General features: G+C 37.5%; 1 protein-coding gene and 1 pseudogene across 2 annotated transcripts in view; both read right to left on the bottom strand.

Moving 5' to 3' along the window:
- Positions 1–294: 294 nt before the first annotated feature.
- The window catches only part of TERF1 (telomeric repeat binding factor 1), a 38,647-nt gene continuing 11,275 nt past the window's right edge, over positions 295–27,666 (bottom strand). Inside the window, exons 3-10 of one of the 2 annotated variants that reach the window (XM_036264239.1) lie at positions 23,402–23,523; positions 21,117–21,203; positions 19,176–19,325; positions 17,853–17,965; positions 14,358–14,420; positions 12,482–12,570; positions 6,980–7,086; positions 295–746 (exon numbers count right to left, since the gene is read on the bottom strand). In XM_036264239.1, the coding sequence (XP_036120132.1) occupies positions 570–746; positions 6,980–7,086; positions 12,482–12,570; positions 14,358–14,420; positions 17,853–17,965; positions 19,176–19,325; positions 21,117–21,203; positions 23,402–23,523 (908 nt within the window). In that variant the 3' untranslated portion in view covers positions 295–569. The remainder of the gene's footprint in view (positions 747–6,979; positions 7,087–12,481; positions 12,571–14,357; positions 14,421–17,852; positions 17,966–19,175; positions 19,326–21,116; positions 21,204–23,401; positions 23,524–27,666) is intronic. The other variant, XM_036264240.1, reaches the window with a different exon arrangement.
- Positions 9,187–11,078, bottom strand: LOC118631709 (annotated as a pseudogene).

Here is a 27,666-nt window from a genome sequence, read left to right as displayed (position 1 = left end):
GCACATCAGACAAATTTTGTCTCATAACTACTATTACTATTTATGTAAAACTACTGAAAGGAAAATTTAAGTATGTTAAAACTCAAAGATTACCTTGTATCATTCTATAAACAAATGTCTGAGTAATTACTGTATCAAAACCACAAATCAAGTCATTACCTCTTATGTCAAAGGCTCATTATTATTCACTGATTTAGAAACTCTTTTTTATGTGTATGTTTTGGAGTTGAAGTCAGCATACAAACACAAAATACAGATTCACAGAAATGTTTTTTCTCTTAGATTTTCTTTCTTTTTTTTTTATTGGCACAGGCTTTGGGGGCAGTGGTAGTCAAAGCATCAGGGTTTGACAAACTTACATTTAATCCAAGTAAAAAGGTTCTTAAAGAATACAATGATGGCATATTCCTCATATAAAACAAATCCTCACACTAATTAAATAACTGTCACAGAAAAATAACTATTATGCTTTAAACAAAAATTTTTAAGATACTTCAGTGACCACCAAGTGTCAAATAAACCGTGATGATCAGAATATTTAACTGTCCTTTTATCAAGTTCTTACACATTCAGTCATCACTGTCTGAGCAAATCAGTTTTAGCTTCTTCATAGTCCTCCATCTGTCTTTTAACATAACGCTTGTTCGATTGTTGAATTTGTAATGTAATAGTATTTTAGACCAGTTTCCCTCTCCATATTTTCTCACGCCAGATCTCAGATTCTTGTCTTCTTCCCAAAGCCAGGCCTTTTGATTAAAAAAAATAAATAAATAAACAGTTAAAAGAAAAATTAAATAGTTATTCAGAGAACAACTCTTTACATTTCTTAAATGAGGTATCACTGACAAATGACATTAGTTTCAGGTGTACAACATGATGTGCTCTTTGTATATACTATGAAATAATCACCAGAATAAGTCTAGTTAACATCCACCAAAAGTAGATAAAAAATAAAACAGTTATTCACAGAAAACAATTCTTTAAAGAATATACCCACTATAAATGGAACTGTTTTTTTCCTTAATCAAAATAACATTACAGTCTTTTTTTTTATTTTTATCCTCACTCGAGGACATTTTTCCATTTTTTGTTCAGACAGAGTGGGGGAGAGAGAGAGAGAAACATTGATGTGAAAGGGACACATTGAGTGACTGCCACCCACATGACTAACCAGGGCTAGGGACAACTGAAACCAAGGTACGCGCCCTTAGTGGGAATAGAACCTGGGTCTCTCTGGACCACAGGCTGACTCTCTAACCGCTGAGCCAAACCCGCCAGGGCACATTACAGTTTCTTAAAGATGGAAGAATTCCTGTATACATTTCTTAGACTCATGTAAGACCTCCTATTTAGCATACTGAGATTTTTAAGGGCCCTTACCCTAATAATTGTTTGTTTTACGAAAATGTACTATGGTTCAAATGCTCAAATCCGGGCTACAAAGTGACAGAGCTAAACACCAACCAAAATCATCTGACTTTAAGTTCCCACTGTCTCCTAAAATACTTTTCTACAATTACTGGCAGACTGGTTTTTATTATTCCTGTATATCTCTAAAAAGAATTTATAAATATTTAATATTTCATTAATGAACTAAGTGAAAATTCTGTTGTATGTTGATCAAAGTATACATATATGTAAAACTCAAAACTTCTGTAAAGTAGTTTTGGGGGCAGTGGTAGTCAAAGCATCAGGGTTTGACAAACTTACATTTAATCCAAGTAAAAAGGTTCTTAAAGAATACAATGATGGCATATTCCTCATATAAAACAAATCCTTACACTAATTAAATAATTGTCACAGAAAAATAACTATTATGCTTTAAACAAAAATTTTGAAATTTTTGTAAAGTAGGTTTTGAAAACACAACTAACACAAACTAGCTAAAAATATACTATTTTATTTCTGGAGAAAATTGCTTAACATTTAAAAAAATCAAATGGGGAGTTGTTTAATGGGTGTAGTTTCAGTTTGCAAGAGGAAAAAGTTCTGAAGAACTGTTGCACAATGTGAAAGTACTGAAAGCCACTAAACCATACACTTAAAAATAATTAAGAATAAATGGAGGACTTGAATAGTTATTTCTCCAAAGAAGATATACAAATGGCCAATAAACACATGAAAAGATGCTCAACATCATTAATCATCAGGGAAATGCAAATCAAAACCACAGGGAGACACCACCTCACACCCATCAGAATATCTACTATAACAAACAAAACAACAAAACAAACCCAAGAACATTAGTGTTAAGATGTGGACAAACTGGAACTCTTATGCCCTGTTGGTGGGAATGCAAAATTATATGGCCGCTATAAAAAATAGTATGGTGGTTGCTCAAAAAAATTAAAAATAAGATTATGATGTGATCCAGAAATTCTTCTTGTGGGTATATGCCCAAAAGAACTGAAAGAAGGTACCTGAAGAGAAATGTGAACACAGATGTTGACAGCAGTACGATTCTCACTAGCCAAAAGGTAGAAGAAACAAAAGTGTCCAGACTGATGAATGAAAAGCAAAATATGGTATAAAAGTATGTGATATTATTCAGCATTAAAAAGGAAGAAAATTCATGCCTGGATCGGTCTTGCTCAGTGGTTAGAGCATTAGCCTGCAGAACAGAGTTGAGAGTTTACTTCTGGTCAAGGGCATGTACCTTGGTTGCAGTTCAATCCCTGGTCGTAGTTGGGGTCAAGCAGGAGGCAACCTATCAATGTATCTCTCTCACATCTATACTTCTCTTTCTCTCTCTCCCACACTCTATATGAAAATCAATGGGAAAATGTCCTTAGTTGAGGATTAGAAAAGAAGGAAGAAAATTCTGACACATACTTCCACATGGATGGATCTCAAAAACATTGTGCTAAGTGAAATAAGTCGAACATACAAGAACAAATACTGTATGATTCCATTTATATGAGGTACTTAAAATGGTAAAATTCAGAGATAGAAACTGGAACGGTAGTTGCCAGAGGAGGGACAAATGGAGTTCCTGTTTAATGGGAACAATTTCAGTTTTGCAAGATGAGTTCTGTGGATGGATGGTGTTAATGGCAACACAATGATATGAATGTGTTTAATGCCACTGAACTACACACTTTAAAATGATTAAGATGGTAAATTTTATGTAAATTTTACTACAATTAAAGAAAAACTATCTACCTCAGTTGATTGGTGTACTATTAAAAAGAACTCCAGGTGGCTTGAAGAACACAAACCAGATGAAAACAATCATGTGTAAATGCCATGAAACGGACTGTAACCATAAGTCACCCCCTTTTAGAGTGTTGAGCTGCCACCTCTCAGCAGCTGTGCTGCCCCAGGTACACAGCTCCTCGGTCTCTAACAAAAATGGACCTCCTCCAATGATCTAGACTAACCAATCCAGCCCACTTTGCTCCCTAGTCACTGCTCCCACAAAGCGTCACTACACTGACACAAACAGACACAAAACCAAAATGGATGGACTTATTGATCACAGGTACTTTGGCAGTGGCTTTGGGGTCAAATAAATCTTTGAGAATGTGATAAAAGATATGGATACTACAACATAGATGAACCTTGAGTGGTTCACTTGTCTTGACCCACTTAACAGACAAGTAAAAGTATATAAAATTTTACATGAAACTTCAGGGATCATTCAGACTCCCCTTTGAAAAATCTATCAATTTTATGGTCCCCAAGATAATAATTTATTTTGTGTAAGGAGTTGCCACACATTTATTCAGCTTAATTTACTTATTTTTATTTTTTACTTAAAATGTTTCTATCGATTTTTTTTAGAGATGGGGGGGGGAAATAGAAACATCGATGTGAGAAACATTGATCGGCTGCATCTTGCACGCCCCCTACTGAGGATTGAGCCTGAAACCCAGACATGTACCCTGATGGAGAATCGAACCAGGACCTCTCAGTCCATGGGATGACGCTTAATCCACTGAGCCATTCGGCCCGGGCAAGTGGCTGAGAATTTTCCAAAATTAATGACAGACACTAAAACAGGTCCAGGAAGATCGGAGAATACAAAGTAGGAAAATACAAAAAAAAGAGAAAAAAAAAATACACCGTGGCATGTCATATTTACAGTGCAAAAAAAAAAAAAAAAATCAAAGACAAAAATATGTAAAACTATTGGTGGTTTAGTTCCGCATTTCCCCATTCTCTTTTGGGAATTCACCCAATAACTAAAAGAAAGAAAGAAAACCCCGAACTCTGATAAAATTAGAAGACCTCTGTGACCTGAACCATAATATAGGAGAAAGGGATACATTATCAGCAGAAACTCACAAAAGGTATTCGAAGAAACAGGGCACAGGCACCCTGTTTACAGATCTCAGTCTGTGGTGGACACCGTTCCAAAGTAAGAAACACATCCTGAGGTGCACACCCTAAATTTCTAGTCTGCAACAGCAACAGCCTCCCTCAATCTGTAATAGTTCCAAAAATAGAGGTGATGAGACTAAATAAGGAATCACACAGATAAGCAATATGTGCAGAAAGCAAAGCAAAAGCAGTTCTTGCTTGCTATGTTCACTGGGGGAGAAGGCAAGGCTAAAGCAGATACTCCTAGTAGCCTGGAACCTGATCCTAGCTCTAACATCTCAATATAAACCATTTGCAAAAAGCTTATCAAAAAGAAAAACATATGTCATGTTTAACACAGAAGAGTGAAAAAAAAAAAGGTACAGGATCACTTTCCACTTCCATCCATAATAGAATAAGGACCAAATTTATTCACTTTCTGTAAAGAACTAGAAAACCAGATAAAATACAGAAAACAATAGTTTCAGACACTGTACAGATGGCACAGGACTAGATTCACTGAGAGGAGAAATAAACGAAGTGAGTCTTCAAACTGATTCATCTTTACTACAAAGCCACTGTATTCAAAGCAGCCTGGTACTAGCATAAGAACAGGCACACAGATCAATGGAACAGAATAGAGAACCCAAAAATGGACCCAAGACAATATGCTCAATTGACATTTGACATAGGTGGCAAGAGCATACAATGGAGTAAAGACAGCCTCTTTAATAAATGGTGTTGGGAAAATTGGACAGCTACATGCAAAAAAATGAAACTAGACCATCAACTTACACCCTACACAAGAATAAACTCAAAATGGATAAAAGACTTAAATGTGACTCATGAATCCATAAAAATCCTAGAAGAAAATGTAGGCAACAAAATTTCAAACATACGCAGCAGAATTTTCACTGATACATCACCTAAGGCAACAGAAACAAAGAAAAAAATGAACACATGGGACTACATCAAACTCAAAAGCTTTTCTGCACAGCAAAAGAAACAACCACCAAAATGGAAAGGCAACCCACTGTATGGGAGAGCATAATTGCCAATGATACATCAGGTAAGGGGTTAATTTCTAAAATATATAGAGTGCTCATACAAATCAACAAAAGGAAGACAAAGAACCCAATTAAAAAATGGGCAGAGAGCCCTGGCCGGTTTGGCTCAGCGGTTAGAGTGTCGGCCTGCGGTCCGGAGAGACCCGGGTTCGGTTCCCGCTAAGGGCATGTACCTCGGTTGCAGTTTGTCCCCGGCCCTGGTTGGTCGTGCGGGTGGCAGCCACTCGATGTGTCCCTTTCACGTCGATGTTTCTCTCGCTCTCTCTCTCCCTCCCACTCTATCTGTACAAAAAATGGAAAAATGTCCTCAGATGAGGATTAAAAAAATAAATAAACGTAAAGACTTTGATCTGAGCAAAGCAAAAATTCTAAAAAAAACAAAACAAAAAAAAACATGGGCAGAGGGCCCTGGCCAGTTTTGCTCAGTGGTTAGAGCATCAGCCTGCGGTGTAGAGAGAACCGGGTTCGGTTCCCGCTAAGGGCACGTACCTCGGTTGCAGTTTGTCCCCGGCCCTGGTTGGTCATGTGGATGGCAGCCACTTGATGTGTCCCTTTCACATCGATGTTTCTTTCTCTCTCCCTCTTCCTCTCTCTCCCTCCCATTCTATCTGAAAAAAATGTCCTTGGGTGAGGATAAAAAGCTAAAAACAAAAGGTCAGAGAAACTAAATAGACACCTCTCTAAACAGAACATACAAATGGCTAAGAGACATATGAAGAAATGCTCAACATCACTAATCATCAGAGAGATGCAAATTAAAACAACAATGAGGTATCACCTCACACCTGTCAGAATGGCTGCCATCAATAAATCATCAAACAAGTGTTGGCGAGGGTGTGGAGAAAAGGGGACTCTGGTACACTGCTGGTGGGAATGCAGACTGGTGCAGCCACTATGGAAAACAGTATGGTGTTACCTCAAAAAATTAAAAATTGAACTTCCATTTGATCCAGTGATACCACTTCTAGGAATATACCCTAAGAAGCCTGAAACACCAATCAGAAAGAATATATGTACCACCGTGTTCATAGCAGCACTATTTACAATAGCTAACATCTGGAATCAGCCCAAATGTCCATCAGTAGACAAATGGATAAAAAAGGTGTACACAATGGAGTACTATGCAGCTGTAAGAAAGAAAGATCTCTTATCCTTTGAGATGACATGGAGGGACCTGGAGAGTATTATCCTAAGCGAAACAAGCCAAGCAGAAAAAGACAAATATCATATGATCTCACTTATTTGTGGAATATAATGAATATAATAGTTTGGGTAACAGGGTAGACCCAGAGACATGAAAGTCAGGTACAGACTGACAACCTTCAGAAGAGGGGTTGGGGGAGGAGGGAAGAGATAAACCACAGAAATTATATGCATGTATGCATAACCAATGGACATGGACAACAAAGCTGGAGACGGGATGGGGGGGATGGGGAGGAGGGTGCCAATGGGGTAAAAAAGGAGAAACATCTGTAACAAAAATAAATTAATAAAAAAAGAAGAAACATTGTATACTCATGATTTTTTTAGGGTTGACATGAAATAATCACAATTTTTCAAGTTACGACTTTACTGTTCATTAAGTATTATTTAAGAATTAAAACAAATACCTGTTTCTTTCTAGATCGATGATTTTTAGACGTTTCTGGCTGATTGTTTAAAACATTCATTCTCTTTCTTTCAGTGGCTTGTCTGCTTCTCTCTGTCTGTCTTCTACCTAAAAGTACAAAAACTGCCATCATATATTGTTTTACATTAAAAGAAAAAGAGAACTGTATTTTTAAAGATTACCATAAAATTCTTATTTACTTTTTAGCTATTTTAAAGAGAAAGTATTCTATGTGCTTAATTTCCCCCCTCTAAATTTCGAAACAGCAATGGTGTACAGTAGTGAAAACTCATAGGGGGTGTGTTTGGAATCTTGATTCTTTTATCTTTAAACAAGTCATCTCACCTCCCAGAACCTGCCTTTTCATCATCTGTTAAAAAGAGAAATAATATTTACCTAATAGGATTGTTGAAATTTTCTTAAGATAATATTTAAGAAGTATTTGACACAATGTAGTATTAACTCTTCCCTTACTCCTTCTTTCCTATTCAGTTTAGTAAAACAAGATACACAAATGTAACTGAAAAGATACAGAACTATAATCATTGTAAGAATTTTTTTTGTATAGAAAAGCTAAAAGAATCTATAAATAGAATTAAAAAGGGTTTAGCAAGATGTTTAGATAATAAACAATTATGTAATGGTTAGCTCAATAAACAAAACTCAGTATTTCTGTACATTAGCAAGTTAAAATATTTAATTAAAACAACTGTAAGATAGTATTTGTAATAGTAACAAAAATATTATATTCTTAGGCATAAATCTAGTAAAGTGATCAAGATCTATATGCAGTAACTTATAAAAATTTCAACAGGGCTCTTTTGTAGAACTTAATATTATTCTAAAATTGTGTTATGAGAGGTAGTTCACCATGGGCCCTGAGCATCTCTACAGTTCTTGCTGAATGTACAAGGCTTATTTATTTCCCAACACCAAGCAGTTTCTATAGTTAAGTCAGATAGGCATCTAAGTAGGTCAAGGAAACCAAATTATTTTAGTTTAGAACTATAATTCCTAACCATTTTGTAGCAACAGATGGTGGAAAACAAATCTGGAACTTCACCAACATGAAGCAAATTATTTCTTTGAGTTTAAGTTACCATCTTTAAAATGAGGATGATGACAGTATCTATGGGTATAAATATTTTTGAGCTGTAATGTATAAATATTAGCTAAGAGTGGCCATGTCATCAGCCATCAACTATAAATAAATTTATTCAATTAATATTTACTGCAGGACTACTATGTGCCTGGCATCAAGTTGGTACATCTATTTTTTTTTTTTTTTTGCTTGCTGAACAAGAACTATGTTTATTTAGCTAGTGAATACCTAGAGTAATAAATTTTTACTTCATGACAGCAATCAGCTCGTAAATACCCAGAAATAGGAATTAAGGGTTTTAAATATAATTATAAAGGTCATAAAAAGTCTGATTAGACTGAGGCACATATACTCAAAATTCTGAGATTCATTAAGTGGTAGCAAACAGTTCCTCAGACAAATGCACATTTTTCAGTATACATATTATTGGGGGAAGGAGGGGAGAAGAATGTGCATTAACTAGTGAAATCCACTAAGCTCATATCAATAATCTGTTACACCAAACAGTTTAAAGACAAGGGAAATGTTCTAATAAAATCTCACATTATGTTTCATTTGGCTAAAATAGAGCTTAAGGTTGCTTTGCCACAGTAAAAGTTTACTACATTAATTCTTCACATAAACATTTAGACTTGAACTCCAGGACTAAATATGGCATGACTATTTTGCTTTTAATCTGTCAAATAGCTAAAAATTGACAATTTAAAAACTATAAAAAAAAATTGAAGCAGTGTGACTCTTACATCATTGATCCACTTCTAATGGTTAACTGTTAGTATTTAACAAATTCAGAGTTAATGAATCCGTGCACTCATTCAGTCTTCTGTGCCTTGGCTAGGATGCATAATTAAAGAAGACAGCAGATACTGGTAAAAGCTTCAGGACGGAAAGTGCTTGACGAAGTTATAGTTCTCAAGTGTGGTTGGTGAGTATAAGGACAGATGTGCTGATGAAAACCATTACAAGAGTCAGTTCTGTGTTAAACTGTGTTCAAAGACGTCACCTTAAGCAGGAAAAAAGCTTTAACAACATCTTCTTTGACTTATTAGGCATTTCCAGCGTCTATATCATTAGTGTTGTAATTCTAAGAGGACATCTTCATACGGTTATTGTTTGTTTCTGTTTCTCTCCCTACGCATGGCTTCCTCTTCTTAACATTTTTCATAATGTGCAAAGTCATCAAAGATTCAGGTGGTATGCTTGAAAGTAGCAATTATTTTAAGCACTTGGTTAGCTTTTTCTAGGGGTACCTCTTGAATTGGTAACTGGTTTGTTTTCACTATTTTCTAAGTGAATATGCCGTAATTGGTTATTGGGAACATCTCTGACAAAGATCCACTTAACTTCAAATTTGCCCTTCCACTTACGCTGAGAGCAGACACCAGCATATGCATTACAGTCCACAACAGATTTCATTTCAGCCACTCCACAAAAATGTCCACTGTCATTCACACTGAAGAGTAAATAGATCCAGCTGGTGTGGCTCAGTGGTTGAAAGTCGACAAATGCACGATGTCACCGGTCCGACTCCCAGTCAGGACACATGTCCAGGTTGTGGGCCCAATCCCCAGTGTGTGTGTGTGTGGGGGGGCATACAGGAGGTGGCCAATTGATGTTCTCAACAATGTTTCTCTCGCTCTCTCCCTCTCCCTTCCTCTCTCTCTAAAATCAATAGAGAATTTTTTTTTTTTTTTAAAGCGTAAATAGAGTGGGCCTTTCCCATTCAGGGAATGGTAAGCTGCATACAAATGCTTATTACTATGCTCAGTACTACACCAGATAGAGTACTTAATTGAACGGGGAATGTCACCCTCAGAATAGCTTTTAATTATAAACACACGTCCATTCTTCAGGTTCCAGTCATAGTCCTTAGGATAACAGTTGTTTATGGCCTTTAGCTTTCCCAGCACTGGATGTACCTCTACACTAGAAGGTGAAGCACTGACAGGAACAACACCTAAACCCGTGTTCACCGCCCGCTCCACTGTTCTGGTTGAAGCCACCTCCCCTATTCCGAGGAGCTACCCAACGGTTCTGCAGCTGTTGCTGTTGGGGCTGCACTTGGTGAGGCTGGGCCTGTGGCTGAGGTCCTTGTTGCTGCTGTGGTTGTGGTGGCTGAGGCTGCTGTTGAGGCAGTTGGCTTTGCGCCAATGGTGGTGGTTGAATTATGGCTGAGGCTGCTCAATTATAGTTTGAGGAGAAAGCACTGGTTGCGTTGGTGGAGCCTTTACCACTGACCCCTTATCTTCCAAAGTTCCAATGTTAATGTTGTGTTTTATAGGAGGTGGTGGCACAGCAGAACCCCCAATTCCCACACTGCCCTTGGGTTTCAGTTTCGGTTGAGGTTTGGCAGGCTTTCTGGCAATGGCGGCCCGGGAGGTTGGTTTAGGTGCTGCACTGCTAACTGGGGGCACACTACTGGTTGCAAAGCTAGTCATACCACTGCTGCTCAAGGCTGTACCTACAGTTGTTGTCACTGCAGTGTCAGGTCACCACCAGTTTTCAGTCCAGTCATGCCTTGCTCAATACTGAGGATGCCAGGCACTTTACTCAAAGTATCACTGCCAAATCCAGCCTGTCCATCAGTAATAGCTCTCCCGAGAGAACTCGGTGGATAGCCATAACTTCTAATGTAAGCAGAACTTTGCGTTGATTGTCTCTGAGATCCACTTGTCCCCCATGTAATCAGCATTACCAGGAAAAAAGTTAAATTCATGCTGACCAAGAAATGGAGGGGTGTTTCCTAATGCCCCAGGTTGACTAAATACACCATCTGGTATATAATGATGTTCTCCGTTACTCATTTGTCCATAGGCTGTCAGATATGGCATAGGCTGGTCTCCAGCCGTGGACCATGCTGCTTCCCCCAGAGAATATGGAAATCCAATGGATGGAGCATAGTAACTAGGCAGGTATGGATCTGACATTGGTGGATAGCTATTACTCTGATTTGTCGGGCTACTTAAGTATGGCTCAAAATCATCATCATTTACAGCATCTTCTGTACTGAAACTTTAATTCCTTGCCCTTTAGGTCTCACCACTCGGGGTCTGTCTCCCGAGCTCGCTTGGGCTCAGCCCCATCTCTGCCGCCTTTAGGATGCGTCCTAAGGCCAGAAGAGCAGTCCTCCCCTCACCCCAAGGCCTCCTGCTTCCACCACAGACTTGGGGCAGGGCGCATGCCCCGGCCCGAGTGGTAGGACCTCAGCAACTTGCGCCCGAGGCACTGTTATGGGCACATCTATTATTTTTATATTGATCAGTGTATTTAGGTTTGGATCAATGGGTTTTAAAACCCCTGAATTAGTGTAGCGTCTAGAACATAGTGTCAGTTTAATAAACATTAGTTGAATGCATACATACTAAGAAGGAACATACAATCAAATTATAATTAAAAAATAATTATGGACTATTTCAAAGATTTATTTTTGGTTATTGTTGCTTGTTTCTTAAATCAATCCAGTGATGTCTTTAATAAGGATAATAAATTCTGAATGCAATGAGGATAGCTAGATTCTATATATAGTCAATTCTCATTATTCATAAATTCTATATTTGCAAATTCACCTATTAAAATTTGTAACTCAAAAGTCAATACTCAGAGTGCTTTTGTGGTCACTGACAGACAGGCGCAGAGTGGCAAAAAATGTGTTACCTGATGAGCACATTCCCAGCTGAAGTTAAACACGGTGAAGCTCTGCCATCTTAATTTTAGCTCTCATGCTATAAATAACTGTCCTTATAATAGTCTATTTAGTGCTACATTTTTGTGATATTTGTTGGTAATTTTATTGGTAATTTAAAAATGGCCAAGTGTGCCGTGGAATGCCTTAGTGTTCCTAAGGGCCGGAAGGGTTCCTTCAGAGAGATGTGAGATGTGCTTCACTCAGGCATGATTCAGTGTTGTTGGTCCTGAGTTCAATGTTAATGGATATACAATATATATTTAATAAGGTGCCTTTAAACAGAAACACATAAAGCAAGGTTATGTATTGATCAGTTGACAAAAATGCGATCAGAGGCTCCAAGGAACCTAACCCCGTCATGTTTCAATATTCACTAATTCAGTGTTCGTGGAGACTTTAGAGAACATAACTACCATGAATAACAAGAATCAATTGTATTTATGTTTCAGATAAGCAACTATTTCAAGTTGCTAAACAAAGTTACAGCAGAAAAGCAGTATACCACCATAGCAAAAGTATGCAAGCCAGGCAGTCAGAACAAGTAACTTTCTGAGCCACCACCTACCTCTGACTAACTTGTGAAGTCATGACATTTAATCTCCTTGTGCTTCGATTTTCTGGAGTGTGTTTGTGTGCTGTGATAATGAGGTCAAGGGCTGGCTCACTTTTGAGAACACATCAATTTTCTACTTCTAAACTGTAAAAAGAATACTCACTTCTATGAGTTTCTGCTCTTTCTTCTTTCTCATTAAAATCCTGTTGTTGGTGTCCACGTTGTGACTTAAATAACAGAGTCTTGTGAGACCTAAATAAAACATCAAAGCTTGTGATTGGTTTCACAAAGACTGGGAAAGCTATGGTAAAAGGTAAATGATTTGTATTATCTGTTCTCAGTCATTCTACTTTGGCCTGTTTCCTTTGATAATCTCCCTAACCTATCTTAGCTATGGCTTCTTGAGATTTTTCTTATCAGACTTCCCTTTCTCCCAGTACTTATTTTCTCCATCTCATCTACTCAGAAATCAAGATTCTTTTGGCCTTTCAATTAGATCAAGAAAAAAAAAATCCCCTGACTGCAAAGGATTAACTTTCATTCTCTCTAATGGTTTATAAATTCATTTTCCCAAAGAGAAATTCCAAAATTCCTTTATACATGATGGCAGATATCACTTGATTATCCTTATAGCTTTCAAAAAGGGCTTTTTTGAAAGGTAAAGCTGTTTAGAAATACAGGATGTGGCAGAATTTTCAGATAACCCTGCAAAGTTAGTATTACTCCAATTTTACAAAGGTATAAACTATGATGAAGAAAGTAGTTCATTTAGACTTATAGGCAGCTCTTTTATCACCCCTAAAATCTCTACTTTCACCCCTGTAAATGCTCTATACAATCTGCTAATCCTTCCCCGCCCTCCCAAAACTTTCTCCTGTGCTCTCTGGATCGCTCGCCATTGCATTCTCAGCCTCTTCACCAGTTACCCCACACCTCTTCGCCTTGTTTAACAGGTAGCTCTGCCCTGGGGACAATTTTTCTCTCCTTTGTGGCCTACTCAAGTAGAGATTGACTTAATCTTCCACCTTCCATGAACCAGAGTCCCAGAGCTGGGTCTCTACTTTTCATTTCCTAATGAATGACACATTCCGGATCTTGCTTCCACCCAGACCTTGTGCCACTGAGGTGCACACCACCTACCATTCTTCAGAGTCAACCAATATTCTTCCAAGCACTTCCCATCATTCAGCGATCTCTCTACCCCTAATTGCAGCTATTATCTTAGTTATTTCAGTGTTCCCATAGAAAATGCATGTAACATCCTGGCCTCTCAATTTCTCATTTCCAGTGAGCTCCTTTCCCCATCAAGTCAGCCACCCCAACATGATTCCGCTCACTGCTCTATCTCTGAAATTATTCATGCAGATTTTCTGCTCTCTGAACATGTGACACTGGCTGTCACAGCATTTCTAGTAGATTCAATACAGTTTTTCAAGTAATTTCATAAGATTGAAATTTAGCTCCTAGCCAGTGTGGCTCAGTTGGTTGAACATCATCCCATGCACCAAAAGGTCACTGGTTTAATCCCTGGTCGGGATGCATATGGGAGGCAACCAAATGATGTTTCTCTTTCACATCAATGTTTCTCTCTCTCTCTAAAGTCAATAAAAACATTTAAAAAATAAGTTTTAAAAAATCAACAAAAACATATTTTTTTAAAAATTCAAAATTTGGTACATTCATCAGAAATGTAGCCTCCATCCCCCTCCCGCCCCAGTATCATATTCTGGTTTCTATGGCTGAGTAAGAATTCACTAAACTTCTGCTTTCAGTTCAAGTACTCCCTGCGGGTATTCCCTGCACGTATTCCAGTAATGGCCTTGTGGGAACAATGTGAAACAGCCCGGGTCCCAGAGGCAGGTCTTTCTAGTTTGGAATTTCAGGACATGCCAGGGTCTTGAATATCTGTTGAGGTAAGTAGAAGCCTGTGGTATTCTTTAAAGCATACCATTTTTTGTGGCAGCTATTATGACCTATCTAGGGCTGCATGACTGCTAAAGACTTTAAAAACAGAGAAGAAAAATGTCAATTTACTTCACCTTATTAAGTAAGATACTACATCCTGTGAGGATTCAGTTACTGCAGACGGTTTGTCATTAACACTTTAAAGAAGAAAAACATAGTAAGAATGTAATAAGAAGACATGTTTCATAAGAACAGTACTTTCCACCCTGGCCAGGTAGCTGCTGGTTAGAGCATCGTCCCAGCATGCCAAGGTTACGGGTTCAATCCCCAGTCAGGGCACATACAAGAATCAACCAATGAATGCATAAATAAGTAGAACAACCAATCAGTGTTTCTTTCTCTCTCTAAATAAATAAATAAAGTTAAAAAAAAATTAATTAAGTTTTTTGGTTGTTGTTAATCCTTGCCTGAGAATATTTTCCCATTGATTTTCAGATAGAATGGAAGGGAGTGAAGGAGAGAGAAAGAAACTGATGTGAGAGAGACACATTGACTGGTTGCCTCCTGCACGGGTATAGAACCTGCAATCCAGGTATGTGCCTTTGACCCAGAATCAAACCTGATACCCTCTGGTCTGAGGGCTGATGTGCTAACCCTGAGCCAAACCGGCCAGGGCTGGTTAAAACAGAAAAAAAAAATAGTACTTTCTACATAATTTATTAAAAATTTCAGTTCATAAAAACTACCTTTGGGAAAGAAACCCTGTTAACATTACATTACAATGTGGCTAATTTTTGCCAGATATGCTCACTAGAGATAGGAAAGCAAGCTCCCCAAACACAGTTTAAGCAGAGTTAGGGCTGTAATCAAACATTCACAATGTCACTCTTTCGAAAACGCTTCAATAGAGCTTTATTTCTATTCAAGTTTAATTTCTTGTCCTCTCCACCAGTCTCCAACTGAACTTTTTTATAAATCCCTGCTCTTCGTGATAGTTAAAATTAGCTCCTACAACATGGCCTGCAGACCTTTTACACCAAACACCACAGATTCACTGCAACTATTCTCTCCTGAAACACTTCCTCTTCCACCCACCTGCAAAAATCTTCACCACCCTCCAAGGCTCACACATCCTTGAAGCTGTCCAGGTCAAGTCTTGTAGCGTGTAAGTCCATCTATCGACTAACAAATTAAGTAATGTCTGCTACTGTTTCAGTTTCATATCTATAATTCTATGGCTTCAAATAGTTTATAAGTGTTATCAGAGCAAAATATTTATTTCATCTAGTACTGATAACATGAGGGCTTCATTTTTCCTAGCATTTGTATGACATTGCAGTCATAATTCTGATTCTATGTGTTTGCTTCCAGGATAATTTGGATAAGTTGCTTGATTCTTGGTCTCTACTTTGTGTCTAGTTTTGGTTTTGCTCCCTGTATCTAGTGCACTGCAAGTTCTAATACATGCATAGTAATGAACTAGGGCACCAAGGATACAAAGATAATTAAGAATCTCCAAAGAATTCTCAATCTAGTGAGAGATACAGACAGGTAGACAGATGTAAGTCCCTTTATACAGGTGTGACTCGGTGCTATGGGAGCATAGAAGTGACAACTCTGATCAGAGAGCTCACCAAGACTTCTTATAAGTGATCTTTGAGCTAGACCTCGAATGGCAAATACCAGCTTGTTTTGGAGAGAATACAAAGAAGGAAATTCAAAATCAAAGCAAGGATCGAGGCATGAAAGAGCTTATATTTCAAAATGAGGGAGAAATTCTGGTTGTTAGAAAGTACCATGTGTGGCCCTGGCCAGTTTTGCTCAGTGGTTAGAGTGTTGGCCTGCAGACCAGAGAGATCCGGGTTCGGTTCTAACTAAGGGCATGTACCTTGGTTGCAGAGTGCCCTGTGTGGGTGGCAACCACTCGATGTGTCTCTCTCACACGGATGTTTCTCTCTCTCTCCCTCCCTCCTGCTCTATCTGAAGATAAATGCAAAAATGTCCTCAGGTGAGGATAAAAAATAAAAAATTTTAAAAGTACCATGGGTGTAAACAGCAAAGGGTTAGTGTTTAGAGACAAGGTTATTTATGAAAAATAAATAAACAAAACCAAAAAAAACCCAGAAAGGGGCTATGTAGGGCTTTGTAAGCCATGCCAATAGATTCTAACTCATCTAGTAAGAAAGAGAAAGCCAATAGAGGTTGTTATTCTGTGAAGTGATTGAGACAGATGGGAAGCTAACTCTGGAAGTTATGTCAAGGATAGATTTGTGTGGTACAAAACTAAGTAATAATCTAGGAGATAAATGATGAGAAAGGATGGGTTAGAGACAGTTCTGAGATGGGATTCAGAACACATGGGGAGATAATTGAATGTGTGAGGTGAAGGAGTCAGGATACAGAGAGCAGATGAGAACATAAAGAATTCTGTTTTACACACTGATTTATTCTATGTTTAGGAGATGTTTAAAATAAGTGGGTGGTATTATATAAGGAAGGAACATAGAAGAGGTGTTCCCTATCTGCCAGAATCATGGTAAGTTTTAATTTAATTTAATTTTAAAGCAGTATTACACTGGGCAGGAAGGCTGGGTCACAAGAATATATTAGATATTAGTATTATTAAATTTTGATTGCCTAAACAAAATAAAATAATTGAGCCAATAAAAATAGAGTCTGAATGTCTCAAAATGAATCTTAGAAAAAAAAAGTCAGTGAGAACTACGACTTGAACAGAGCCTTTGAGGAGATGAACCAGTGAGGAGCAAATCCTGTTCTGGTATCAGGGACAGGAGAGATTATAAGAAGACTGAGCTCAGTACTGACATGTGACCAAAGACATGACCACCCACATTGTTGGACACCAATCCTCACCTCTAAATAAGTAGTTAAGACAGGGAATCTTCAGCACTTAAGTCACAGTCCCAAGAAAAAACAATAACATTACATTCATTGCCAAATACATCCATCCAGAGATCACAGGATGACTACCTCCTGGGCTTGGGTTAAGGGTAGAAGAAAAGAGAGAATGGACCACAGGTTCAATAGAAAAGAAAGCCTTTATACTGGTAGAATTTATATTACTGATAGAGTTCACTTCTAAGGCCAAAGCAAAAGGTAAAATCAATTCTGTAAAAGTCACCTTTGCAAATCCATAAAGAAATTACCCTGGAGACTGAACTCTCCTCTCTCATTATGTTCGAATGAACCACGGTTTCTTTCCCTCCAGCACTGGAGCAGGCCAGCTAGCCCTCAGAGATGTATGGATAATGTGTTCAATACTGGAATAAACCTCGGGCAGTCAAACAGTCCCTAATGGGGCAAGTGGGATCTAAGAACTAAGGGGCACAGATGATTCAGGTCTCCAACCTCAACACTGTTCCAGAGCACATGTCCCTTGAGAATGGTAAATGATATTACACAATTTAAACTGTGTGTTTTCTCTATTTTTGCTTGGCATATATAACAGATTTGTATACAAATCTTGAAATAACTCTACATACTCCAAATCACCATATGTTAATCATCAGCAAGACAATATATCCACTGCTCAATTATTCTTATTAATAATGGATCATTAGTATCACTTTTACATAAAGACAAAAAAATATATCAACAAATGTGCAAACCTTCTGGCTACATCCAAATTAGCTTCAGTTTCCATGTCAGCATCATTACCATTAGGCTTATCTTGAGATATTGTTGCTCTTGCTCTTTTACTTTCTACTACTTTTGCTGCTGCCTTAAAAAGGGGGTTGGGGAGAGAAAGGAATGCATTAGGCCATTTTAAACAAAGAGCATTACATTAAAGATTCTAAAGCTTTGATAGTCATAACCAAAGTGTCTGTTCACAGGCCAAGCAAAGGCACCGTGCTATTATTTTCCCCAGTAACTGTGACATCACCAGCAGCTACTTTAGCTACCTGCTTGATTTACAAGCACTATGGAGGTCTTTCCTGGCAAATTTTTTTTTGTTTTTTTTTGTTTTTTTCATCCTCACCTGAGGACATTTTTCCATTTTTTGTACAGACAGAGTGGGAGGGAGAGAGAGAGAGAGGGAGACACATTGATGTGAAAGGGACACATCGAGTGGCTGCCACCCGCACGACCAACCAGGGCCGGGGACAAACTGCAACCGAGGTACATGCCCTTAGCGGAAACCGAACCCGGGTCTCTCCAGACTGCAGGCCGACGCTCTAACCGCTAAGCCAAACCAGCCAGGGCTTTCCTGGCAAATTTATGTTACACACACAAAATGGTCTCTTATCAATTTCAAGATAAAAGGTTATTTAAAAAAAAAAAAAATCAAGCCATTACCGGTGTTGCCCAGTGGTTAGACTGTCAGCTCAAGCACCAAAGGATTGCAGATTTGATTCCTGGTCGAGGGCATTTACTTGGGTTGCAGGTTCGATCCCAACCAATTAATGTCTCTCCCCATCCCTCCCCTCCCCTTTCATTCTCTCTAAAAATCAATGGAAAAAGTATCCTCTGGTGAGAATAAAAAACAAACAAAAGAAAAACACAAAACAAAACATCAATAAAAATTCCAGAAATTTAAAAAGGAAACTAGCCCATATTAATCAAAGCTCCACCATAACATATTATGTTAAAATTTTTTGAGGCCAAGACAGAGGTTAAAATGTTATAAAAAAATTTTTAAAGGCCCTTCTTCAAATTTTACTTTTTCTAAAAATATGCTAAAACTTTCTGTAAAATTTAATTAAATTTAAACTAAATATTTTCGCTTATTTCTTTCATTTTAACTTTTCCTTCTCAACTCTTATTTTGAAAAGTTGTAAAAATACTACAAAGATCACCAATAAACCCTTTAGATTCACTAATTGTAACACACCAAATAAAATTCTGGTTTGTTTTAAAAGAATTTCTATTTCAAGTACTCTTTATTATAACAATTTCTCCTGAGTCTACCAGTCTTTCTGAAATATGCATACCTTCATTAGAAATGTTGATGATTTTTCATCAAGCACATAATTCACAAAAGTCTTAATTTTCTCCATCATGTGGTTGTAGCTGAAGTGTTGGAAAAAGGAATGAAATGTATCTTTCTGAGAGATTATCATAAGCAATTTCCTTTGTAAAGACTAGAGAAAACAGAAGAAACATTAACACATAAATCACAAATAAGATACTTGAAATTTTGTCATAAATTAAAAAGATCACTTTATAAATATAAACTCAAAGACCCACAATTAAGAGATTTTTTAAATTCTCATGTTTTAAATGGGCCACCAATTAATTTTTTCTGAATTAAAAAAACATATCTTATACTTCATACACATATAAAAAGGACTTAAAAAAATATTATAAACCTGAATGTCCATTACCAAATTTAAGAACTAAGACATCATCTGAATAATCACAGCCCTTGTTTATAAGTAGGGGCAGGGAACCTAATAAATGTATCAGGCTTTCTGCTACCATCTGGAGTGTTACACCCTAGGACCAAGAGCAAATTAGACATAGACTGAGCTGTACTAAAACTATAACCGACCCTCAACTTGGCTCAGTCCCTCAATAGATTAAGGTGATCACTCCACAACTCAATATATAACAGTAGATGAAAAGATGCTCACCTTCATTAGCCATGAGGGAAACAGAATTTAAAACCCAATGTGACACACTACATATTTGCCAGAACAACTAAAGTGAAAACCACAGATAAGGTCTGTGAAACAACTGGAACTCTCCTGCAGCACTGGAAGAACTGACATAATATAACTATTTTGGGAAACTATCTGGCAGCATCTATCAAAACTGAATAAATTTGTTCACATCCTATAACCTATCAATTCTATTCCCAAGTATATACCAATGGAAACATATATTCTACAAAAGACAGGTATAAAGGAATATAATAACCCCAAACTGGAAATGACTCAAATGTCCATCAATAGTAGAATGAATAAGTTGTAGTATATTCCTACAACGAAGGAATGAGATTGAACAAACCATTGTTATAAGCAATACCATGGAGCAATCTTACACATATAAACTTGCTATATGACTCTATTTATAAAGTTCAGAAACAAGTCAAACTGATCTTGACTGTTACCAGTCAGGCCAGTGGTTACCCTTGAGAAGGCGGGACAGACAGTGACTGGAGGGCGGGGGTGCTGGTGATCTCCTGATTCATGATCTAGGGGCTCATTACACACATGTTCCTTTTATAAAAGCACACCTACTTATACATTTATGATACATATACTTTACTAGAGGTATGCTCTTGTTCAATAAAAAGTTCACAGAAAACATATAAAAGTATCTTTTCTTTGAATAAGCCTAATTTACTCAAATATCCAATTGCACTTTGTTTTTAATATTTGACCTTAATGTTACACAAACAAATATGATGAATGAACATGTAAGAAACTACAGAAAAATAAGCAAGTTACAATGCCTTCTTCCATACCTGCACTGCCCAATATAGTAGCCACTAGCCACACATCGCTACTAAGCCCTTAATATGTATGAGCCCTGAACTTAGACAAAAGTGTAATAATAAACAACAGGTTCTTTTACTTTCTATTACTTTCAAAGACTTAGTACAATGAAGGAGTGCAAAACAAACAAACAAAAAAAAAAGAATTACAAAATATTTCATTAATACATTTTTTATATTGATTAAATATTAAAAATGACAATGTTTAATATATTGGGTTAAATAAAATGTTATTAAAATTAGTTTCACTGTGTCTTTTCACTTTTTAAATGTGGCTACTAGAAAATGTAAAAATCACATATGACTTGCACTGTGTACTACTGGACAGCGCTGTTCAATACTCTTCACCATTCCTTTCTCCTCCAATGTTCTTTCAATATCCCTCATTCCATATAAACAGTCCTAAAATTCTGACTCTAATTTAAACAATTACCGTATTAGAATGTGAGTCAGCAAATATTCTTTCAAAGACTTCTTCTGCTTCCTTAAAGTTGCCACTTTCCATACAAACAGCTATAGCCTAAAAGATAGAATGACAAATACATACTTAAGATTGCTTTGTGAAATAGTGAATTGTTGTTTAATATTGAAACAACTCAGATAAGTCTGAACTACTTCATTTAAAATATTTTTATGTAGTTTATTAACTTTATTTTTGTATAATAATTTTGATTTGATAAATTATATAAAATACCTTTTCAAAGATAAAATAACTGGTTTGAAAAGACACAAAAAAATTTCATTTATACTAATAAACGTGTAACATTCCTTTCTAATGTAGGCCAAATTAAAGGCAGTTATTAACAAATAAATCAGAAGCTACATTACGTACATTTAGGACCCACTTAAATTTTCTGAGCAAACGGGACATGAGGGGGAAGTAGATGGCATTTGTGATTAGATATATAAAATCTGCTAGAGGATGTCCAGAAAATCTCTTAACAAAAACCTAGCAAGCTGGATGCTTTTCAATAATCATTTTATAAATTGTCGTTTTTTATACCGTATTTCGTAAGATATGGGACCACCAATACTATCTAAGTAGCTTTACAAACTTGAGCAAATTATTTAACCTCTTCCTTATGTATAAAAGGGTGGAAATAATAGTGCCTACTTCAAAGGGTTGCTGTGAGGGTTAGAGTTATATATGAAAGTACTCAGAATAGTATCTGGCAAATAGTAAGCATTATATTACATGTTTGATGGTAACTCACTCAACTTTATATTCGTATTTTAACAAAGGCTGGCTTCCTCTAGAGCACTCCACAAATTGGGACAGCATGACAAATGTCTTTGCCCTGGTTGAAATTCCTAAAAGAAGCATTTTTTTCTGCCCATTCTCATCAGGTCTTAATTTTACTTAACAGTCACTATACTATCAATAATTAATTCTTGGGAAGGTAGGACACCACCTGGATTTTCTCTGCTACTCAACAGCAAAACATTTTTTAAACGTGGAAAGGTTTATCTAACAAAATTCCTCTCAGCAAAACATATTTTCCCTGCTCTTATATCTTTGAGTGACTTTTTTTGGCTTACCACTCTTTAATTGGCTACTCCTAAAATTCTCTCTACATAAATTAAAACTTTATATATATATATTTTTTTATCCTCACCCGAGGACACTCTTCCATCTTTTTGTTCAGGTAGAGTGGGAGGGAGAGAGAGGAACAGAGAGAGAGAGAGAAACATCGATGTGAAAGGAACACATCGAGTGGCTGCCACCCACACAACCGACCAGGGCCGGGGACAAACTGCAACCGAGATACGTGCCCTTAGCGAGAACCGAACCTGGGTCTCTCAGGACCGCAGGCCGACGCTCTAACCGCTGAGCAAAACTGGCCAGGGCAAAACTTTATATTCTTAATCACAAAATTAAAAATCAAATATTCTAACTTTTATTTCCTCTTTATCCTCACACGAGGACATTTTTGCATGTATCTTCAGATAGAGCGGGAGGGAGAGAGGGATACATCGATGTGAGAGACACACATCGACTGGTTGCCACCCATGCGACCCCAACCGGGGCCAGGGACAAATTGCAACCGAAGTACATACCCTTAGCGGGAACCAAACCTGGACTCTCTGGTCCATGGGCTGATGCTCTAACCGCTGAGCCAAACTGGCCAGGGCCACATTTATGATTTTTAAATAAAAATTGAGAGGGCACAAACCCAAGTTTTTCAAAGCTGCTGCATGGTCTTTAAATAGATGTGGCACATTTTCCAAAGTGTGGCAATAAACACCGAGCTATCAAACTTTTTAAAAAATATCCTCACCCAAGGATATTCTTCTCTTTATCATCAGATAAGAGTGGGAGGGAGGGAAGGAGGGAGAGAAGGTGAGGGAGAGAGAGAAAGAGAGAAACGATGTAAGACACACATTGGCTGCCTCCTGCATGACCCAACCAGGGCCGGGGATGAACCTCTACCGAACTGTGTGCCCCTGACCTAGATTGAACTTGAGATTCACTGGTCCTCGGTCCGACGCTCTAACTACTTAGCAAAACCAGGGCGAGCTATCAGACTCTTAAGTCCTAGCTCTTCAAGCTCATGTCCAGTCTATAAACCAAAGGTCAAATTTCTTAAGAAAATGATTATATTAAATTTTACTCTGGGTTTACTGCCCAATTTCTATTACAGTGGCTCTTAATTTCTTTAGATGTTGTATTTTTATTTTCTAGCAAAATAATAAATAAACAGAGAGTAACACTCATACCTGAATTTTAATTAAATTCTGTATTTCTTCATGAAGTTTGTCATGTTCCTTTTCAATTAAATCCCAAATCACCAGGGCTGATTCCAAGGGTGTAATTCGTTCATCAGTTTCAAACTGTGCATCTTTTAAAAGCAGAACAAAAATAAGTAAATTAGAAAGCTAAGTAGAACCTTACTTTGCCAATTAAAAAAATTCATTTCTTTAAATATTACTGAGTATACACTATCTGTTAGGCATTGTTCTTGTATATACCATTTAAGGAAGTGATCTGACTTTTCAAGTTAATTTCCTTATTAAAATCAACTTTAACAATTGAAAAAGCTAGATTAGTTTACAAAACATTTAAAGCTTTTCTTTACTAAAATACTGATTTTTAAGAGCTAAAATAAATTATTTTATACATCACATAAGGGTGTCACAGTAATAAAATTCTTAAATGGTTTATAAGTCTGCATTTAACAAACCTCAAGAGCATGAAATCAGTTTATTAACTTGATTTTACCACATTCTACTAGAAATTCTTATACATTTTGTGACTTTGAAATAGAATCTTCAAAAAGTTCTACCAACATTCTTCCAATCACCAAGGCTCAGAATCTAAAGAGTCATTGTTTTACCTTCTCCTCTTTCTCATCACCATATCTAATCTGTTGCAAAACACTGAAGAGTAATTTAAAAAACTTGACTTTGGAATTTATTCCAGATCCTATTATTACCTGTACAGTGTTAAAAGTTATTTCACCTTTCTAACTCTCATTTTTCTTTATCTACAAAATGGTGAAAATATTATCTCATAGGATTTATGTGAATATTTAATGAGATAGTATCTGTACTACTGTTCAATTTTCTTAGAACAATTCTGATGAGGTTAGTCTAATCAAAGACTCAAAGTGGTTGATAACTACTTAGCAAATTACATACAAACATCTCAATCTGACATTCAGAACCTTCACTGTAATCTATAAACTACATGTACAATCTATAATTCATTCACTCAATAAATATAGAGCACTTGCTAGCAAAGATCTACAGAAGATCTACAGGGCACAGCAAGCACAAAGGACCTGAGTAGGAGTTTGGTGTTCAAAAAACAGACAGGAGGATAGTCTGGTAAGAGTAGTGGGCAAGTGAGATGCATGCTATCAGAGATTATGGAGGAGGGAAGAAAATCTGTCTAGAACTCTGAATGTAGAAGGAACTGGACTGCTGGTGGATTAGATGTGGAGAGTAAGCAAAATCGAGTGACTCTCTCCTAGGTTTTAACTGAACAAATAGTGCTGTCATTTACTAACATGGGAAGTCTGGGTGAAGGGAAAATTTGGGGAGTTAAGCATGGAAATAAAGAGTTTTACTATGTAGCCCTTGCCGGTTGCTCAGTGGTTAGAGCATTGGACTCTGACCGAAGGATCTCAGGTTCAATTCCTGGCCCTGGTCTGGGTTGTGTGGGAGACAACCAACTGATATTGCTCTCTCACATCAATGTCTCTCTCCCTCTCCCTGCACCCCCTCCACTGTATCTAAAAATCAATGGAAAAATATCCTTGGGTGAGGATTAAAAAAAAAGAGTTCTACTATCCAAAAGACAATAAATAAAGCAATAATAAAAACCAAAAACCGCCCTGGCCGTTTTGATTCAGCAGTTAGAGCATCGGCCTGCGGTCCAGAGAGACCCAGGTTCGGTTCCCACTAAGAGCACATACTTTGGTTGCAGTTTGTCCCCGGCCCTGGTTGGGTTGTGTGGGTGGCAGCCACTTGATGTGTCCCTTTCACATCGATGTTTCTCTCTCTCTTCCTTTCTCTCCCTCCTACTCTATTGAACAAAAAATGGAAAAATGTCCTCGGTGAGGATAAAAAAAAACCCCAAAAACTAACAAACAGAAATTTCTCTTCTCTAAATCTCTGTATCACAATTCCTATCTTTGTTTTGCCTTGCAATATTTTATACTTATACTTATCTCAACAATCCTGTTAGCACTTAAGTGTCTCAAAGGCAGAAAACCTCTCACTATACAATGCATAAGGATTATATTTCAAATTTTGAGGACAGGAGCTACATAGTACAGTAAAAGCTCAATATAACAGACTAATTCAGGCAAGGGGTGTCCATCAAAGCCAAAGTCCGATACATAATAATAAAGCAGATTTTCCAAATGTGTATGTTAACAAATGAGTGTGCTGGCTTTTACTTATGTAGACATGTTTGTGTAATTAAAATTAAGTATGCACGAAAAGTTTAATTTCACAGAAAAGTTTTCTATGTATTATGGTAATTTTAAATTTATACTGACTAGGTCTAGTGAATGTGTGCATTCACCAGTCACCGAGTAAACAAATGCACAAGGCTAGGATGTGTCTTAGCCTACTCGATCAAAATGCTGCAGAAAGTCATGCCACTGGACAACAGAACCAATCACCAAGCTCGATGCCCTGTGATCGATCATGTGCTAATCATTCCCCCAACTTTGCTTACGAGCGGTGACTCTTAGATTTAAATATGTAGACTACAGTTGTAGATATGTAGTATTTATTTATGTTGGTGAAATTACAGTGTTATTTCTAACATATGGCCTATTCACTAAAATCTGTTAAAAATAACAGTGAATTAATAACAACAAAAAACCCGTTATTTAATTATAAGCAAATCTTGGTTAAAAGCATTTTAAAATGAACGGGATGTTAATTTTCACATATGACATATGGACCAGAAATTTTGTCTGTCAAATCTAAAGTCTGGTTACATCAAGGTCCGCAAAATGGAGGGTTTACTATATTCCTCTGAATCCCCATAGTTCCTCGTACGATAGTAGTTCCACAGCAACTACATAAAAGTACACATACTTAAGAACTATAAATGGGATATCCTTTTTTTTCCCTTTGTAAAATTAGAGGGAGCATGCAACTTAATATCAGCAGTTTCAATGATTCCTACTTTATTTTCTATAGTCCTCTCCTAATTATTTCACCAACATTTTATATACAAAAATATATTCATTCATATACTGTCTCTTTATATTCCAGGCTCTGTGCAATGTTCTTAGGATACAAACATGACGAAGAAAAATTTCCTGCCCATGTGGAACTCACATGCTAGCTATGAAGGAAGACATGTAGACAAACCAATGTAACTGGTACTTTACTAGAATTATACAGGGTGGAAAAAAAGGTTTACACTTGTTCACATAGAAAATAATAAAATAACCAATACATAATAATACAAGAATAAAATCACAACTGTAAACCTACTTTTGCTCTATATTATGCCAGTGGTTTTCTTTTCTTTATCCTCACCCGAGGACATTTTTTCATTTTTTGTTCAGATAGAGTGGGAGGGAGGGAGAGAGAGAGAGAGAGAGAGAGAGAGAGAAACACTGACATGAAAGGGACACATCGAGTGGCTGCCACCCGCACGACCAACCAGGGCCGGGGACAAACTGCAACTGAGGTACATGCCCTTAGCGGGAACCGAACCCGGGTCTCTCTGGACCGCAGGCCGATGCTCTAACCGCTGAGACAAACTGGCCAGGACTATGCCAGTGGTTTTCAATCCTAGCCATACCTCAGAATCATAAGGAGCTTTTAAAAAACTATGCCCAGGCCTACCCCAGAGACTGATTTAAGTGGTATAGCGTAAAGGCCATGCATCTCTACTTTCTAAAAACTCTCTAGGACAGTCTAGTGTATTTGAGTCACAGAGTTCTAGCTCTAAGAAGGGATGCCAGAAGAGAACTCTTCATAACAGAGAAATCATCTAAACTGGGACATTAAGAATAAACAAAAGAAGCCCTGGCTGGTTTGGCTCAGAGGTTAGAGTGTTGGCCTGCGGACCAAAGAGACCTGGGTGTGGTTCCCGCTAAGGGCACGTACCTCGATTGCAGTTCATCCCCAGCCCCAGTTGGGTCATGTGGGTGGCAATCACTCGATGTGTCTCTCTCACATCGATGTGTTTCTCTCTCTCTCTCTCTCTCTCTCTCTCTCTCTCTCTCTCTCTCTCTTCTTCCCTCTCTCCCTCACGCTCTATATGAAGATAAATCCAAACAAATGCCCTCGGGTGAGGATAAAAAGAAAAGAACAAAAGATAACCAAGCAAAGAGGGCAAGGATGAAAGAACTTTTTTTTTTAATCCTCATCCGAGGACATTTTTCCATTTTTTGTACAGACAGTGTGGGAGGGAGAGAGAGGAAGAGAGAGAGAGAGGGAAACATCGATGTGAAAGGGACACATCGAGTGGCTGCCACCCGCACGACCAACCAGGGCCGGGGACAAAC

The sequence above is a fragment of the Molossus molossus genome, unplaced genomic scaffold (genome assembly GCF_014108415.1).
Source record: "Molossus molossus isolate mMolMol1 unplaced genomic scaffold, mMolMol1.p scaffold_m16_p_16, whole genome shotgun sequence".
Taxonomy (NCBI): Eukaryota; Metazoa; Chordata; class Mammalia; order Chiroptera; family Molossidae; genus Molossus; species Molossus molossus.
Note: the sequence above shows the minus strand (reverse complement) of the source record. Positions and strands in the feature narration are given on the sequence as shown.